Source organism: Spermophilus citellus (genome assembly GCF_964194105.1).
Source record: "Spermophilus citellus genome assembly, chromosome: 4".
Taxonomy (NCBI): Eukaryota; Metazoa; Chordata; class Mammalia; order Rodentia; family Sciuridae; genus Spermophilus; species Spermophilus citellus.
In genome coordinates this window covers 199,789,646-199,808,894 of record NC_138185.1, presented here as the reverse complement: position 1 = coordinate 199,808,894, position 19,249 = coordinate 199,789,646, and the positions used below count along the sequence as shown (strand labels likewise).

General features: G+C 52.2%; 1 protein-coding gene across 8 annotated transcripts; it reads left to right on the top strand.

Moving 5' to 3' along the window:
• The first annotated feature begins 254 nt into the window (after nt 1-254).
• RPS6KL1 (ribosomal protein S6 kinase like 1) lies at nt 255-18,249 on the top strand. 8 transcript variants are annotated; one of them, XM_081292311.1, is made up of 11 exons: nt 255-390; nt 2,164-2,260; nt 3,616-3,740; nt 4,603-4,695; nt 10,389-10,436; nt 10,884-11,016; nt 11,783-12,391; nt 12,755-12,844; nt 13,005-13,087; nt 14,529-14,624; nt 14,945-18,249. In XM_081292311.1, exons 2-11 carry the CDS (start codon nt 2,239-2,241, stop codon nt 15,053-15,055), a joined length of 1,410 nt encoding a protein of 469 aa, XP_081148437.1. In that variant the 5' UTR covers nt 255-390; nt 2,164-2,238; the 3' UTR covers nt 15,056-18,249. The 8 variants fall into 8 exon arrangements, with proteins under 8 accessions (XP_081148437.1, XP_081148433.1, XP_081148432.1 ...); XM_081292307.1 differs by having other exon boundaries at nt 2,092-2,260; XM_081292306.1 differs by having other exon boundaries at nt 1,976-2,260; nt 15,358-18,249.
• Nucleotides 18,250-19,249: the final 1,000 nt, after the last annotated feature.

Genomic DNA, 19,249 nt, shown 5'->3' with positions numbered 1-19,249 from the left:
CCTTAGAAGTGCCACTAGTGCTTTCGAGTCGACCCAGATTTCTGAAGCAGCCCGGCTCTCATCCCTGGGGGACAATAGACCTCCTCTCCTCACCCCACCACCTCCCTCTTCTAACTCCCAGCCCCACTCCCAAGCGCGGCACCCAGGAGCGCGGACGCTGCGACTTTAAGGGCCGGCAGAAGCCGAGCCGGGCGGTGATTGGTGGTTTATTCTAACGGGTGGAGGATGAGCTCATCGGCAGCCAATGGCCGGGCCGCACCGGGATAGACCCCCCGCACCTGACCCGAGGGCCGCAGGCAGCGGCCGGCTGAGCGCCCTCGCGGGCTGGGCTGAAGGGGCGGTGGCTGTCGGGGAGATCGGCCCAGCGGACCGGGCGTCTGGCTCGGGCAGGTACGGTGTTTTCCCGCTCCTCCATCCTCCCAGGCGACAAGGCCCCTTCTTCCTCCCACCTCCTCAGCCCAGCCTTCCTCGGCCGTCCCTGGGGGACCGTGCACCCTCGTCCCGGGGACTCGCGGGCTGCACGTGCCGGTTGCGGTGCCCAGGCGTGGACATGCGGCTCGGAAGGCGGGACCCGGCCCAGCAGGGCCTGACCCGGGCAGCACAACCCCATCGGCCTGGGTGCCCCCAGAGCACAGGCCTCAGAGCAGAATGTCCCCTGAGCTAGGCAGAGCGGGGACGGGTGGCCTCCCTCATCCTCCCGGCTGCATCTTGGCCAGGGACCAGCTCCTCGCTGTCGGGGCGGGGGGAGGTGGGTTTCCTACCCACCCCTCCTACCCACCCCTCCATGCATCCTGTTTTGAACAGAGAGAGATCCCTCTCTGAACAGAGGCCAAAGAGACCTGGGCTTGGAAGTTCCCTGTTGGCTCTTTCCCAGTGACTCCTGAGGGCAGAGGTGGCAGAGAGGCTACAGGAAGGTGCAGAGACAGCATGGCTGGCCTCTCTCTGAGACTCCGCCTCTGCCGCGCCTCTGCTCTTATCCTTTGCCCATCTGTGACACATTGCTGAGGGAGGAGCTGCTGTCAGGCCCTTGGAAGCCACATGGCTTAGTGGCTTTCAGGCGGTCAAAGCCATCCCCTCATAGGCTGGGTCACCCTGCCCTTCCTGCCCTTTGTCAGCAAACTCCATCTATAGTGGCACCAAATCTGCCACTCAGTTTTCTTATCTACCCATGGACTTCAAGGCTGGGCTCTATACCCAGCTCTCTGCTGGTTCCTGGAGGGTCCTCACTCACTGGCCACACTGACCTCAGGACCAAGAGAAACAAAACAAAGAACACACAGTCCATCTTGTCCTGGGAGAGGTGTCACTGAGCTGAAGCAAAGGGCAAATGAGATTTCCATAGGGGCACAGGGAGTGTCTGTGACGGACAATAATGATAGCTAGCGGGGAACAGTGTGAGGAACTGCCTTTGAGCTCAGAATGTGTGGACTCCACTTGTTTAACACGTGCTGCACACCAGATTTGTTCTGTGGAGGTCCCATTAAGGCAGCTCTGGGTCACAGATAGCCTCAACCTTCTCCGGTGCTCATCATATAATATATGCTTAAGAAATATTTGTTGAGCTGAATTTTTCAAATATGTATATTTTTTTATTCCAGGGATCGAACCCAGGGGTGCTTAACCACTGAGTCACATCCCTAGCCCTTTTTATTTTTTTGAATCAGGGTCTTGCTAAGTTGTTGAGGCTGACTTTGAACTTGTGATTCTCCCACCTCAGCCTCCCAAGCTGCTGGGGTTACAGACAGATTCCACGTGCCCAGCCTTTTGAACTGAATTTGAATGGAAAAAAAAAAAAAAGCTGTGTTATTCTATCATAACCACCACTTGGGGAGTATCTGGTTCATTGGGGGGGAACTTATGCACATTAGCTGTCATCGTTCTGGCTTTTGGAGGTGAATAGTCTCCCCAACATTCAGGGTACAGACAGTAGTGTCACTCCCAGCTAGGTCCTCCCCAATGCATTTGCTAATTCCAGATCCCAGCTGCAAGGCAGCCATGAGTCTGGTGGCCTTTGAATGCCTGCCTGGCCCAGGTCTGGAGCCTGAGCCCTGTTCGAGAGCACGATCCCAGGCCTGTGTATACCTAGAGCAGATTCGAAACAGGGTGGCTGTGGGAGCACCTGACATGACCAAGCGTGACTACCTGGTGGATGCGGCCACACAGATCCGGCTGGCCCTGGAGCGTGATGTTAGTGAGGACTACGAGGCAGCATTCAACCACTACCAGAACGGTGTGGACATGCTGCTCCGCGGTGTGCATGGTGAGGGGGGTCTGGGCGTGACAGGGCGTGGGAGGGGAAGGGCCAGAACAGGGCTTGCCCTGTCATGCATCTGTCCTGTTCTTTGTTCCTCTGCTGTTTGGCAGGGCACTATGCTAGCCCTGCAGGGTGTCTGTGATGGAGAATAATGATAGCTAGCATCTATTAAGCTGTTCCTCTGTACCAGGCTCCCTTCTATTTAACTTCACAGTAATAGAAATGATCATATTGGCTGTTGCATGTAATTATGAATATGTAGGAATGTTTTCCTTTCTTATCTTTTTTTTGAGATGGGGTCTCGCTGAGATGGGGGTCTTGCCCAGGCTGGTCTTGAATTCCTGGGCTCAAGAGCCTTTCTCCCACCTCAGCTACCAGAGTAGCTTGAACTATAGGCATTTGCAGCCAGGCCCCACAGAAACTTTTTTTTAGTCTCATTTTCCAGGTAAGAAAACTGAGTCTTGGGCAATTAAATAGCTTGCTCAAGGCTCCGCCGCTCCCAGGGGGCACAGCTGGGGTGGAAGCAGTTTTGGCTGCCAAGGCTGTGTGCTTGGCTTAGCATACTTGGCCACCCCTGGGTCTGAGTGGATTGCTGCCCCCTGGAGCTTACACTCCAGGGTCATGTGTGGCTAAGAGTTGATAATGGCCAATTAGTGGGAAGAACAATGAGGAGGAAGTGTGAGAGGATCGGGAAACAGGCCAGATGGGGCTAATGGGGGCATTTTCTAGAAATGAAAACTCTAACTTGAATGCTGAAGAACAGCACGTGCATTATCTGGTGGAAGCCCAAGGTGTTCCAGAGGGAGGGCCTGGAGAGGAGAGAGAGGCCTGCTCAGGGCAGAGTCCTGGGAGAAAAGCTAGTGCTGCGGCCAGTTTGAGACCCCTGAGGGCCTGTGAACAGGCCACAGGCAGGAGTTGCCCCCACTCAGCTTCCTATGCTCTTGCTAAAGAGGCCCCTCCAAGCCTGGGCTTTGGGCCTGTCTATGGAATTCTGATCTGGTCTCCACCCTGATGCCCTTTCACACTGGACCTCAGAGATGGAGGGCGCAATGCTCTCCAGGAACTTCATCTCCACTCTGAATAAATGGACATGGGATCCCCAACCTGACCCTTTCCATGGAGTGACAGTGGCCAGAGAGGTGGTGGGTGCCAACTGTAAAGTATAGCTGGCTAACTGTGCCATCTTCCTCCTCTTCCTCCTCCTCACTTGGGGGTCAGCAGATCTGGGGACAGAGGCTGCTGAAGCAGTCTTGGAAATAGGGGCCATCTGCTATGGAGGGTGAAGGGTGGGCAGCTAAAGCTGGGGGAGGGCCAGGGGTGGGAGACAGAGCCAGTCCCTGGTGACCCTCGTTTCCCTACAGTGGATCCCAACAAGGAGCGACGCGAGGCAGTAAAACTAAAAGTCACCAAGTACCTGCGGCGGGCTGAGGAGATCTTCAACTGCCACCTGCAGCGGACACTGGGCAGTGGAGCCAGTCCCAACACGGTGAGGAGACCCTCCCCAGGCCCCTTATCGGGGGAGGGCCCTGAGGGAGAGAGCTGAGGCCCAGAGTTGGCCAGCCTGTGGTGCCAGAGCTGCCCCTCCTGTTCTCCGGCTTCCTCCATCCCCCACGCCCTCACAGCTCATTCATTCTCAGGCACTCACTGAATCATCCCTAGTCCAGTCTCGCGTTGTCACAGAGGACTTTACAGACACAGCCACCCCAGCTTGCATAGGGCTGCATTCACGTGCTCACATGTGTGGAGCCTCTGGCCCGTTTCTCTTATGAATGAGCAGGCTCCTGGTCTCTGGAGCACACATAAACACATGAATGCAAATGTACACATGTCTGCCCAGGGCTTTCCCCATGTGGCTTTTGCTAACCCCGTGGGTACTTGATCAGGGTTTGAAATGCATGCACATTTCCCATGCCTACTTGTGTGCACAGGCAAACGCGTGCACCAACTAGGCTCACTGGATCTTGCAGGCTGCCTTAACCCAAGACAGACGGCTTGGTCTTCAAACCATGTTCCCTTAACCCACATGTGCCCAGGTTATTTCCCATCCCTTACCCTGAAGCATCTGTCTCCTGTGGATGGGGCTTTTGAGAGACTTCTGAAACCCTGAGAACTTTGGGAGGCTTGGAGGACAAGGCAGAAACTGAGCCAAATGGTCAGCCTGGCCACCCTGGACCAATGTGGGCCCCCACGAGTCAAGGCCAGCTTGTTAACTCAGCCTGTCCCTGTGAGGTGGGGTCTGCCTGGACTCTGGTCCTACTCACTGTGGTACCCACTGCTCTCCCAGCTGCCAGGAACCCCTGAGGCAAGTCAACCCTGAGCCCACATGTGCCTGTCTCCCTCCTCCACAGGGATTCAGCAGCTTGAGGCTCCGGCCCATCCGCACACTGAGCACTGCTCTGGAGCAGCTGAGGGGCTGCAGGGTGGTTGGGGTCATCGACAAGGTGAGTGGATGCCCAAGGAGTGGAGGGAGACACGGGTGTAGGTGCCATCCATGGTGGCAGAGGGGAGAGGTGGGTAGGACGGCCGTGAGTCTGAAGTGCTGCCTGCACTCCTCCAGGGGCAGGTGGACAGGGTCAGAGGAGAGAGCAGTTGAGTCCAGGGGCCCCTCCTTTCCCATCTCACGCTCCAGTCATGTCCTGAAGAGGGTAATGGGGGAAGGAGGAGAGGCAGCCAGCACCCTCTCCACAGTGCTCTGACCCAGACACAGAAAGCCAGCAGAGACCACAGGGAGAAGCTGCTCAGGGCACAAGACAGGCACTTGTGTCCTGCCCACTCCCACTCCTCACAGACCCCCACCTACTCTCAGTCTGCACCCCAGGGGTGCAGCCCACCACACACAGCTGAACACTCCCTGTGACTGGAATGTGCTCATGCAAAGCTCTTCAGCAGAGGACCAAGTGGGCCTGCCTTGTCCAGGGCCTGGGAACTCTTCCCTTTTCTTCTGGCACCCCACCGTCATCTGAATTTCCTTACTTCAGGGCAGACAGGAGGACAGGAGATGACATCTCAACCCTCACTCAGGGCATTCATTATTAAAGTGGGGAATCAGTGGGACAAACATGTCAAATGAGAGCTGAGCCAGTCAGATTCCCCTCTGTCCTCCATCCAGGGCTCCCTGAGTATCCCTAAAACAATTTTTTCTCAGACTGGCCTTTTATCAGAATCACTTGGAAAATATAGATGCCTGGACCCCCCCCCCCCCACGTCTGTGGTGTTAGAGGTTGAACCCAGAGCTGAACCCAAGACTCTGCAACTTAAAACACTTGTTGGATGATTTTGGTGATTCTGGGTTTATAGAGAACAGACCAGTGTGGGTTTCCCCCCATGCAACAGGTTGGCATGGCTGCTGGTGGGAGGAGGGGTTGTGGGGAGCAGACCCCTGCCTGGCAATGCACAAGGTGATCACAAGCAAGTCCCTCAGTGCTCTGAGCTTTGGATTTCTCATCTGTAAAGTGGGGTGGAATTCTCTCCACAAAGGATGATCTGAGAAGGAAAATGAAATCATTTTGGGGAAAGGCCTGGCACATGCAAATATATTCCATGCATGTCTGATGGCTCCCAGTGCAAGTGACATGAGTGAGTGAAGAGGCACAGGCTCCCAGCCCCAGGCTTTGCTACAGCTGCTTCTCCTAGGTCCCTGGAACAGACCCCAGACTGTCACGGAAGGCCCAGCCAGCTTCCATCTGCCAGTCCCCCTCCGCCTGCGCTATCTCAGTGGATACAGCCCCAGCCTGACCTTGACCAAGCACAGCCACTCCGATGGACAGGCTGGGGAGGTGACCATTTCCCACTAAACCATAGGTGTTATGATGAAGGCTGTTCCAAGTTAAATAAGTTTGAGAAACAGTGAGTTAAGGTTCCATTACTTTTTTTGGGAGGGTGGGGATGATAGGAGTTCTCTGAGCTTTTAGGATGCAAATGTATACTTGGAGTCTTGGAGACTCCAGGAGGGAGGCGTGACACAGCATCCCTCAAATTTGTTTAACTCCAGCAGGACTCTGAGGGCTGTGCAGATTGAAAGCACAAATTAAGGCCAGACTTAACCATGCTGTCTCCAGGTCGCCCTCTTTCTTTGTGACCCTTTCGTGCACACTCAGTTTATGGATTCAGCTCCCTCCTGAGACCCTGCTTACTTTTCCTGTGTCATACCCAAGACAGGAACATCACTTTCCCCAAATTAGGAAAGGTGTTAGGGCCACTGGGCCCATTCCATAGCTCTGCCCAGGCAGATCTGGGTGGCAACGCAGTGCCAGCCCAAGGCAGCTGCAGGCCTAGGTAGGCAGCAGAGATGCCCTGAAGGTGTCCAGTTTTTTTTTTTTTTGGGGGGGTCCCTAGGGGCTGAAGAGAAGCTGGCAGGGGTAGGGGGAGCAGTGAGCAGGGAGGTGCATGGGCCAGGGTTTATGTAGACAGCCAAGACACCCAAGGGTCCATCTTCAAGGAACCTGGGGACCAGGGAGATGTCATTCAGTTTTTGCTGAGCTTCTTCCAGAAGCCAGCCTCTGAGTCAGGCATGAAGAAGAAAAAGGTTATTCAAGTCACTTCTTGCTTTATTTGGCTCAAACACAGGAGTGTTTTTGTTTTTGATTGTCACCAATATTTTAAAACGTGCAGATTTCAAATAAGAAATCCAGATTTCTGGCGTCTCCTGAAAAAAATCAAAATACTTGGAAATTCAGGGTTTGCATTCCTACCTGGTTGGAGAAGCTGAGCACTTCCAAGGGGGTGCAGGCCCTCCTATTCGTCTTGTCCCCTTCCGCGTCCCCACCCACACACTTTCACATACTCAGTGGGCCTTTGAGTTTGAGAACCTATTTGAATCTTTTGGATTGTTTGCTCCGTTCAAGATTCCTCCTAGGACTTAGATTTGGGCATCTTTAAAGAGAGGGTTTATTGTGTTTCACCAAAGTTTTAATCATCTCTGTGTCCCAAAAAACTCAGTAGGGTTTTTTTCTAAAAAGAAAAAAAATCACCTTTTAAGAAAAGTAAGAAGAGGCACCCCAAACTGCCTTCCATCTTTCCAGTTATCAGACTCACCTGACATTCATGAGGCATGTTGTCATTTCCAGTGCTGTGACAAGAGGTCCTCTCAGTTGCTGTTCAGTATAGAAGCCATTAGCCACATAACACAATTTACGTTAATAGTAATTAAAATCAAGTATTCTGTCTTAATGGCACTAGCCACATTTCAAGGGCTAACTGGTCACATAAAGCTAATGGCTTCGACACTGGACAGTGCAGATATACAATATTTCTACCATGGCAGGAAATTCTATTGAACTTGTTGCATCACAATAATTGTCTGACAGAGAATGAAACTGAGGTTCATGGAAGTTGAGTACTAACTAGATAGTACTCGGTCCCTCAGGCCACTAAGCGAAAGAAGAAGGGGATTTTTTTGTTTGGTTGCATTAATGGGAAAATGCCCTCTTTGCTGCCCTTTAGAATATAATGAAAGAGAAAGGAGTTTAAAAATGGAAAAAAACAAGTCAAAACTTACTGCCTTCTAACTCCAAGATAATTGCTGTTAATATTTTTGGCCTAATTCTTTCTAGATAAATAGTTAGGCTTTGATTTTTTTTTAACACAAAATCTTTTTTTTTTTAAAGAGAGAGAGAGAGAGAGAGAATTTTTAATATTTATTTTTTAGTTCTCGGCGGACACAACATCTTTGTTGGTATGTGGTGCTGAGGATCGAACCCGGGCTGCACGCATGCCAGGCGAGCGCGCTACCGCTTGAGCCACATCCCCAGCCCCTTAACACAAAATCTTTCAGTGTGTGTGTAAAGTGGCCATCCTGGCTTTGCCTTCACTGATGGTTTTTTGGACAGTAAATCAAGAGGGCCTTGCCCAGGACAAGGTGGTGGGGAATCCCACTTGGCATGGGATGGTGGGGAATTATCCGGGATGTTGGTACTTGTGGGAAACTCTGTTCTCTGAAATGATCCCAGAATTTTCTGCCTTTCTTTTTCAAACATTGCACAAGTTTGGTCAAGGAGCCAAAACCAGGGTTCTGTCTCTGGCTGCTGAAGGGGAGACCTCTGGTGGTCAAAGGGACACCTCCCAGGCAAAGGGCTGGCACTCATCTAGTCTGCTGCTTTCTTTTTACTAATAGTGGGGAAAATGAGTCCCAAAGGGAAGGAACTTGCCATGGTCACCTAGTCATGCCCCCCGCTGCAGTGAGGTCTTCAGGACTCTGGGATCAGCCTGCCCTGAGTCAAATCCTGACTGCTACTTTTTAGCAGTGGGACCATAGGTGGGCAATATCACCTTTCTGAACCTCAATTTCTTCATCAATAAAATGGGCCACTAGTAACTGTCACCTGGTAGGTTGTGGGAATAAAGTAACCTGTGACAAGTACCTAGCGCAGCGTGAACTCTTCATAGCCAATATAGATTTCTTCTACAATGCCTTTTGATAATTTTGATATGGATTATGAGGGTTTGTACTTCGATTGACTGCTTTAATCAAACCCCCTAATGACCCTCTGGAGGAGGAACTGCTATGAACCCACTTTGCAGTTAAGAAGAGCAAGGTTCAGAGAGGCTACATGATTGGCAACCGTGATAAACGCCATTCTTGCAGTCTGTGCAATCCCAGAGGCTTGCCCATGTGAGGCTTCATCAAGCCCATGATGCAGAGAAGGTGGATATTTGTAATTCTGTTTGGTGGTAGAAAACATTGCCTCACTTGTCCAATATGTAGATGTGCAATGCACTTTCCCCTACCCTAATCCTGGCTGCATTGTCACCACTGTCTGGCCTTAGGGTCTGGTTCCCACTCATCATCATGGCCAAGGAGTCACAACACCAGGGTGCTGTCTTGCCTCCACATGCCCCTTATCTAGGCTGAACCCTCTGCCTTCTTGTCCTGATACATCCATGTGCCCCCTCCTACAGCTGGGCCCACCCAGTTGAGTCAATGACCCAACTCCAAACAAGGTGTGGACCAGCAACTGGCTGAATGCTACCTGTAACCAAAACTAACACCAGGAGGGGCTGCTTTCTGAAGACAGCCTCCAGAGAGAGATTTATTCATTCAGGCTGGCCTTGAACTTCTGGGCTTAAGCAGCTTTCCTGCCACAGCCTCCTGTGTAGCTGTAAGGCACAACCACACCTGGCTTAAAGAACTTTTTTTCCTTCTTTTTTTGGTACCGGGGATTGAACTCGGGGATGCTCAATCACTGAGCCACATCCCTAGCCCTTTTTTTTTTTTGTATTTTACTTAAAGACAGGATCTCATTGAGCTGCTGAGTGCCTCACTTTTGCTTAGCGCCTCGCCACACACACACACACACACACACACACACACACACACCCTCGAGGTACATGAATTGTCATGTACCTTGACCAGTGCCTCCTGGACTTTGGCAGGTGCAGCTGGTCCAGGACCTACTCCTGGCTAGAGAACTTTATTTTTTTAAAAGGAGGTGCTGCAAGGCAGGGGGAGAAACCCCAAGAAGATTGCCAAGCCCAGGCATGGTTCAGCCCACATGACCTGGAGCTGTACACTCAGAGCCTCAGCTTCCTCACTTGTAAAACAAGAATCAGAGGAAATGAGGTCCCTTCTGGCTGTGACACCTTCAGACCCTGCAGAATGGTGGGCTCTGGGTGAAGTCTAAGTGAAGGGTTGATCTCCTTATGTGAGGCCTGGCCAAGCATGGGCAAGAAGGGGGAGAGTTCTTCTCACATCCAAGTCCTCCCAGCCCCAGCAGCTGGTACTGGGGCCACTCACCAGGCATGTGTGAAGTACCCACTCCATTCCTGTGCTGTGCTTGGCTCTGGGAATACAAAACTAGATAGTGTGGTCCCTGCCCTAAGGGAGCTGAGACTCCAGGGAGCAAATATGTAATGAGACATGGTATGACAAGGCTTCCCCGAGGGTGAGCACAGAATGCACTGTTGATGGACTAGGAGCCCCAGATGCTGGAGAAAGTAGCCCCAGAGCTGAGACCTGCAGATCTAGCAGAGTAGAACAGAACAAGGTAGATTTCAGTTTAGAGGTGGAGGACATCTCTGAGCCACCAAAGCCTGCCCTCCCTGCCCTTCCTTGGAGGATCAGCTTGCGGGGGGGGGGGGGGCAAAGAGCCCCAGGAATTGTCATGTACCTTGATCAGTGCCTCCTGGACTTTGGCAGGTGCAGCTGGTCCAGGACCCAGCAACTGGAGGGACCTTCGTGGTGAAGGCAGGCGCCGCCCAGCTCCCGCCATGCTGCATTCCCCTTGGAACTTCCTCAGAGTTCTTGAAACCCCTTCCTTCTGGGGAACCCCGTCCTCAGAATGTGCATCAGGAGCCCATGCTCCCTCCAAATCTAAAAGCTGCTTGTTTTGCCCCTGAACATGGCCCCTGCCTCCTAACCAGACACACACACACACACACACGCGCAGGCGCGCGCGCGCGCACACACACACACACACACACACACACACACCCTCACCTTGGCCAGGAGGGTGGAGGACCTGATTCCTGGGGGAAGAAGGGGAAGCCAGATCAGAAACTGGAGAGGCATTTGCTCCTCAGAGTGGCTCCCACTTCTCATCTGGATTCCCCTGAAGCAAGGGCTAAGATGATCCCTAGAAGTGGCAGCCTCTGACCAGTCCCAGCTGACCTGCCCACCCTACTCCCTCCCCAGAGCCTGCCCAGGTGCCACGTGGTGAACCGGGAGCGGCTGACCATAATCCCGCATGGAGTGCCCTACATGACAAAGCTGCTACGGTATTCCGTGAGTGAGGACTCCATCTTCTTGCACTTGGAACATGTGCAAGGTGAGGGGGCCCCTCAGCAGCTTGGGCCTTTGGTATTGTTGACACCTACCCCCTTAAAATACTGAGCCCTGGGGAGGGTTGTGGCTTTCACTAGATGCACAGTACAGATCAGGGATTCAGCCTTTCTGGAGATTGGCGGCAGGACCTGGCACCAGGCACATCTGGTGTCAGAGGGGCTGGGAGGATGTCTGCACGTAAGCAGATGAGACAGCATTTATACACTGTCTCCTTGGTCACCATTTCCTCTTGTCTTGGCTCTTCTCATTTTTCTGGTGGTGCTCATCTCTCAGAATGGCCACACAGGATGGTGGTGACTGAAGCCTTAAGGACAGGAACTGAGCCATGTAACTGATATTTATTGATGATTATAGTGATTTTTTTAAAAATGAGGTACATCCTTGAGTCATGACATAGAGCCATCATGGATTCCTGCCTGATCTTTGAATGTCGTTACATAAGTCTTCCTATGAAAAAGAAAAAAAAATTAGAATATGTTGAACATTGGTGAACCCACCACGCAGAACAAGGCCATCAACAATAAATACAGCAGTCTTGGGGTTCAGCACCTATGCTATGCAGGCTGGGAGGCTGGGCCTTCGAGGCTGAGTGGCAGGCAGGGGCAGAGGTGAAGAGGTTGAACAGGGAAGGAGCCCAGGCAGGTGGAGGTCCACACCTAGCATGGAGGGGAGGTGGGAGTGAGACCAGACCCAGTGTCCATGCCCTTTTTCTCTCTTCCCACGCTCACTGCTCCCTCTGCCTGGCCCAGGAGGCACTCTCTGGTCCCACCTGCTCTCCCAGACGTGCCCCCAACATTCTGGGCTCAGGTCTGGCTCCACCCAGGAGAAGGTGAAGGCCCAGCTCAACACCAGCCTCAGCCTCAGCCTCCTGACCCCAGCACAGCTCCCCCCAGGCCACACCCTCAGGCAGGCCAGCATCCCTCCGGAACCTCCTTGGACTTCTCAGAGCCTTCCCGCTGCCAAGGATGGCCCCTCCCTCAGACCCCAGAGAGAAGCGGAAAGTGAATCCACAGGCAAGACCAGCACTTCCTGCTCCTTGGACCTAACAAAAGCCCCCAGTGGCTTGAACCTGCAAGCCAGGCGGGCTGGCCAGAGGTCAGACCCTGGGCCCCCTTGGGGGATCCCTTGGGTTCGCAAGGGGGCTGGCCGGGTGCTGGGGGCCTGTGGCCTAGGCAGAGGTCAGAGCCACCCATCAGAGGGCAGGGCCAGCCTAGGGGGCAGTGGGGCTGTCTGGAGCGTGAAGGAGGAGAAGGTGAAGCAGTGGGCAGCTGAGATGTTGGTGGCACTGGAAGCACTACACGAGCAGGGGGTGCTGTGCCAGGACCTCAACCCCAGGAACCTGCTCCTGGACCAGGCAGGTAGGAGGCCCAGTCTCACTACCCCTGCCCTTCTCAGGTGGGATGCCCCCAGGGTCAAGGTGACCTCTTAAGTTATGTGCCACTTTCCCCTACCTCCATCCAGCCTTTCATTGGACTCTGATGGAGTCTGGCTGGCCTTTGTCCCCATGAGACTGGGGTAGCAGATCCCAGGAACATCCTGTGAGCCTCTGGCTCTTAGGGGCTGTGCTCTTGGGGAGACTGTCCAGCATGGCAACCTTTGGCTCCCACCATGTGACTGTGTTGGGGGAAGCCCTGGAACCACCTCCCCCATGCCAGCTGCTTGGTGATGGTACCCTCAGCCATTGTCCCTGTCATTCCTTCCTATTCACACTGGACATGAAGGTCACATCCGGCTCACATATTTTGGCCAGTGGTCAGAAGTGGAGCCCCAGTGCTGCCGGGAGGCTGCGGAGCTCCTGTACAGTGCCCCAGGCAAGAAGGCAGGGTGTGGGGCTTGGCCTCTGGTACTTCTGTGTGGGCTGATTCTGGGGGCTAAGGATGACAGAGGGGATGGACAGTATGTGGTAGGATGAGAAGAATGGAGAGGGCCCTTTTGAGTGAGGCAGGGATGTGTGTGTTCCTGTTCCCGCAGAGGTGGGTGGGATTTCTGAGCTGACCGAAGCCTGTGACTGGTGGAGCTTTGGGTCGCTGCTGTATGAACTGCTGACGGGAAAGGTGAGTAACTGGCAGGGTGTGGAGCCCTGGTGGGAACTGCTGCGTTCAGTCATTCAGTGACTGGGCAGAGGCTGCATGGTTCTCTAAGATCTGGCTATGGGGCTGAAAGTCCTGCCTCCCCTGCAGGCCACCAGGGATATAGGAAGTCACTTCCACCAGGCCATGGGCACACAGCACCCCACTGCCCTAGCAGCTATAGCAAATGAGATGGTCAGCTTCTATGAGTGTTAAGTTGGGACAGTTAGGGAAGGCTTCTGGAAGAGAAACCAGGCTAAGGTTTGAAGAGAGGGTGGAATTTTTTTTTCTTGGTCACATGCTGATTCTTTTTTTTTTTTTTATTGTTGGTTGTTCAAAACATTACATAGTTCTTGACATATTTCACATTTTGATTCAAGTGGGTTATGAACTCCCATTGGAATTTGACAACCCTCCTTCCCTGGATCATCGTGAGCTTCCTCTGGGCACTGCTGGCTCCTCCTACCCATGCCCTTAGGGGCTTCTGCCCCAGATCTAAATGGGAGGATGAGGAAGGGAGGGGGCGGGCCTTTCATCTAGGGCAGTAGCTGCCCTGTCTTGTTTGGGTTAGCCAGGAGCTCAAGGTTCCCCCACAACCCTCTTGCTCAGGATGATGACTGCCTTTTGTCCTCCCTTGGGATGAGCTCAGCACCACATCTGGGGCCGGTTAGGTTGGAAAGCAAGGAGAGGCCAAACTGCATCTGAGCAGGAAACAGTCGGAATGGATGCAGTGTGACCTGAAGTCCAGACCTGACCTCCTGGCTCCCTCCTGTTTTTGTCCCCTATCTGGGGGCCTCTGAGAGTCCTGGCTGCAAATATTCACCACCACCACCACCACCACCACCACCACCACCAATCCAGCTCTCCTAGTCTCCCACCACCTCTGCAGGCTGGGTTCCTGGCCTTCATCCTGGAGTTCCTAGCAGCTAACCCTTACCTCTAAACAGACCCCCTCTGCTCTCCAAAGCTGCACCTTTGGGCATGGAGAAGTCAATGTCACCACACCCTGAATAGCATACAATTCTTACCTTGGCCCTGGAGGCAACAAGACATGGTCAGCTGTCAGATGAGTAGCCCATGGAGGCTTTTCTCTGTAAGGAGACAAGTCCCAGAGCCATTCATAATAGTATGCCTATCCCGATTGCCACCCGAGATGGGTACTTGTAGCAAGCTTGCAGCCAGAGGGACCTGGGTTCAACTCTGAACTCAGCACAAGTCCCTTTTCCTCTGAGCCTGCTTCTTGTCTTTAATAAGGTATGTCAGGGATCCAGAACAGGGTCTGGCACCTAGTAGATCCTGAGCAAAAGGCAACTCTCAATTTCATCATTATCATCATCCCCATGGAATGTGACATGAGGGTGGGGTGGGTTCCTGGCTGCCACTGGAGTGTGGACTTTCCGGGGGCTGTCTCCTTTTGTCCTTCCAGGCACTGTCACAGAGCCACCCCTCAGGATTCCAGGCTCATACCCAGCTCCATCTGCCTGAGTGGCTCAGTCCCTCAGCAGCCTCCCTGCTGACTGAGGTGAGGTGCAGCCCAACCTAGAGGTGGGTGGGTTCTTAGCCTATGGTTAAAGACTGGTGGCACAGCATCCCACAACTATGTGTGACACATGTGTGTTGTGTGGGTACGGAAGGGCAATGCATAGAAATCTTATACATTGGTGACTAACTGCCACCAATGACCGCCCATACCCTCTGGGGAAAACAGGGTTTACAGGCAGGGCTAGCAGGGAATGAGCCACCTAGGGCCCTGGTGAGTGAGACCTTAGGGGTGGGCCCCTGCCTCAGTAGTGGGGGCGGGGAAGGCCTGTCAGAGTACTGACCCCTGGCCTCTCCCAGCAGCTGCTACAGTTCGATCCCACACGGCGCCTGGGTGCTGCAGGAGGTGGAATCAGCAAACTCAAGTCCCACCCTTTTTTCAGTACTATCCAATGGAGTAGACTGATGGGGTAATGGGGTGAAGTGGGTGGTGGAAGCAGCTGGCCAGGTCTGGATGTCCTGCCTGCCTGTCAGAGCTGGCCCCTCTAATCAGTGGGCTGCAGAATATGGGGTAGCTGTCTTTCCTGCCCAGCTCCCTACATGGGCCTCAGGAACAATTATCACCACTGCCCCAAAAGGGCCAGCCCCTGAAGAAGCTGCAGAGGGGCAGCAAGGCTTCCCCTGCTAATAAGCAGCTTGACCAGCCTTCCACCCATCAGCCAGCAGGCACATGTTGAGTACATCCTATACTCTAACATGGACCTACCACCTTAAAGGGCACCTTCTGTGGTACTGGCTTTGAACTATGGACCACCTGCTGAGCCCACAGGAGATTTTGTGATATACTCCTTCACTACCATGCTGTGCCTGACTTGGGACATCTCTGGAGACTCCTCCCAGGATACGGATCCCACTGGCTGCTTGGTAGACCCAAACCAGGGCCCTCCCTGGCTGTCTTCTTAGTCATGCAGCAAGCAGCTACTAGTTACTCCCATCAGAAGCTGTTCCCATAGGGGTAGGGAGAGTGGGAAGCAGGGGAGAAGGTGCAGAACTGGATGATCCACTCTTCACTCCTGTCCAGGACCCTTATCTGATGATTCAGATTTGGGAGAGCAAAAGGGAGGGGAGAAACTAAGAAGATAAGGCAAAATGGGATGGGAACAGGTGACACAGTTTGCCACTTATATCAAATTTGAAAACAATAAAGAGCTTTTTAGCTGGGCATAGTGGCATGTACCTATCATTCGAGTGATTCAGGAACCTGAAGCAGGAGGATTATAGTTCAAGGCCAGCCTGGCCAACACCGTCTCAAAGCAGTGTGTGGGGGTAGGGTGAAGAGGCTTGAGATGTGGCTCAGTATTTTGTAGACCACTCGCTGGGTTCAATCCCTAGTACAAGAACAACAAACAAAACAAAAACTTTCTTCTCCAGCTGCCAGCTGGCCCACCTAGCAGGGGAACCCTTCCCAGGTTCCAAAAGGGACTGAAATAGCTAAGACAGGTGTGCCTATGAGGATTCCCTTCTCAGGCACTGGATCTATTTACCATACTGCATTTTGGTTGAGGTTCTACTCAGTTCACTGCCCACTGTGACTTCATTTCTGTTTGGAATAAGAAACCATGAAATACATTAAATTATTACTCACTTTTAGCCAGAAGCAAGATGTTTCTAGTCTCTGAAGAACTGGGGTAAGTGGGCACCTCAAAAGAGCCCAGGTATGAAGGTCCTTCTCACACCCCACCAACTTCCACTAAACCTATGCCCTCAGCTCCTTCCTGTCAGTGTCTCCACTACCACCAGGTGGCTTCTCTGGAGGACCAACTCTCTCTCAGGCCAGACTTGGTGTCCTGGGGAGGTCCAAGGCTCCCCAGCTTCTCAGGAAGACTCTGGGAAGAGGATGGGGAAAAGCAAAGCCTGTGTATGATCATCTATGGCTCATGCCCAGGCATTTGCCCACCCCTAATAAAGCCTGCTCTTCCTACTGTGTCCTTGCATCATTAATGTAGTCAAAATACCTGCTAGAAGGGGCAGACTGCAAAGCTCAAGAATGAGCTTGGGTCCTGCTAGGAGAAGCTGCCTCAGGTCTCAGTGGAAGTGGAAGTGGCAGTGTAAGGGGCACTGGTCTCTGTGGGAAATAAGAGGAAGAGAAGCCTTGAAAGAGGGTCATGGTACCTGGCAGGTGAGGGGGGACTAGTTTAATCTTCAGTGACCCCTCAGGAGATGGTAGCTCCTGAGAAAACTGAGACTCCAAGAAAATTGACTCTATAGCAGCAGGACCTCAGAGTTACTGTTCCTTCTGCCCCATTCCCCAGTCAGGCCAAACTACTTCCATCCACTGCTTCCTAAAGTGCAGGTCACTTCTGAAGGGTCCCTTCCTGCTAGCACACACTACACACTTGGCACTGTTAGGCCCTCAATTTAGAATACTGTGGTCCCAGTACTAATAAGGCTTGAGGTTGATCTCTCCAAAAAAAATGTGCTTTGGTTTACTAGAAAATTAATAAAGCTTCTGGCACCAAGCCCTGGACTTGACACATAATTCTAGCTCTCCCTTTCACTGAACCATTTTCCTACCCACCAGCTCTAGTTCTGCCCTTTAGGACCTACTTCCTTCCTGCAACAGACCTCCACAGACTGCTGGCCTCACTATAGGCAGGATCAGCAGACAAGGACTTTGTGTGGAAAGATAAAGCTGTTTAAGCATGGACTCAATGATGCCAGTCACCAGTCAGTCTAGCATAGTTATCAGCTCTTTTCACTGACCCTCAAGGCCCCTGCTCTGCGGAAACTTCCCCTCATTTGCTCATACTGACCTCATGCATCTTGGTACATGTGACAAGTCCAAGTAAAACTATAAGAGATACTGCCACAATCCATCCCAGAAATAATACAGCCCCCCAAAGTGCAGCTGTCCCCTGGTACCTTGAAGGGGGATCACAAAGGTGAAAACTGTAATTTCTTGTCAAGAGTCCAGCTAGCCATGGGGCTGGGGTTGTAGCTCAGTGGCAGAGTGCTCGCCTGGCATGTATGAAGCACTGGGTTCCATACTCAGCACCACTTAAAAAAAAAAAAGTACTGTATATATATTTACAACTAAAAAAAATTTTTTTAAATTAAAAAAAATCAGAGTCCAGTTAGCCAGGCTTATAAGGTTCCCTAGAAGCAAGCTGGGGCACTAAGAGACTAGTGTGCTTCCCTGGCTGGCGGACTTCCACCTTCTGTCATATTAGTACAGTTTAACTTAAGTCAGAAGCATGGGACATCATGAGACCAGTGCTAATGACAACCATTAATTAGTACAACTGTCAGTGCTGAAGACTTACAATACCTCAGTAACCAAAAGGAGCACAGATGTAGGAACCCTGTTTGAGAACATGTGTCCTTTAATTTTCATTCAAAATCAGTTTCTTTAAATACTTTAGTTACAAGTTCTGAATGGTAAAGACAGAGTAGCAGATGCTGCAGGCACTCAGTACCGGCCCCTCCCCCCACCCCCAACCCCGGCCTTGCTTCTTGGCTCAAGATAAAAAAGGGCACTCTGCACTAACTAACGGCCCCGGTGTCAAGTGCCAGCAGTCTCAGGCATGGATGCAGTTGGATACAAAACCATACAGCACAGTAGCTTTCACAAGATACTTGCATTTAACCATGCTCCAAAGGAATTCCAATGATTGTGCCCAGACTCAAAGGGCAGTACCTTAGAGATGATACCAGTCACTCCATCACTATGTACTAATATCTGGAGGCTGGGTCCCACCACAGTCCATCCTCCCCTAGATCTGTGTCCTATAGGGCAAGAGCCAAGGCCTGGCTCCCTATGGGCCACAACATGGGAAGGAAGAGGACAGCATCCTCAGTCCAACTTGAATCTAAAAGCTCGAGTCAATGTGAACAAGTCAGAGGACACCTCCTCTCCCCAGGTTCCAGTCTTCACTGTGACCAGGCTCTGTCCCACTGCCATGATGTGCTAGAATCTGCTCTAAATGAGGACAATGTGCTAGATGGTTCCTAGCATCCTGGAAAGGATTGGCACAACCACAACTGTGATTATGCCAAAGTGGGTCTTACTGGCATGAATCTATGACTGCGAGTGTGAGGGCAGGCCTGAGTTCTGCTCTCACTGACATTTACAACATGTTGCCTCAGGGGGGTACTTTGCCCTCTCCCCCCACATCCAGATCCCCTGGCCTGTGTTTCCTGGAAGAGGTAGAAGAGGCATCTTGAAGTCACTGACATCTGAGAATGACGGTGCCATTTAAGAAGCAAAACAGCACCTCTTTGCCTGTGTTCAATACCTCCACACAGATGGCATCAAGTGAGAATGTGCACAGCTGGGACAGAGGCTGCTCTGAGCCTGGGAGGCAGAGCATCCCCCTAGGCATTTCTGGAGAACAGATTTTCCAAAGATGAAAATTTAATCACATGGTCCCAGTAGTTTCCCTATAATATACTGGCAATGGGGAGAAGCAAAAATCATCTGTGCAGAGGCTAAATGGAAGAAAGGCAGGAATATTAATGAGCATCCATTAAGGCTCTCTCACTCTCTCTCTATCTCTTTAAGCCTAAGGAAATAAGATATTCAAAGGCCAGAGAAAGATTCAGAGGGAGAGAGCCTGGCAGGAACACCAAGAGAAGACCTGCAACTGCTGGTTACATAGTACCCTGGCT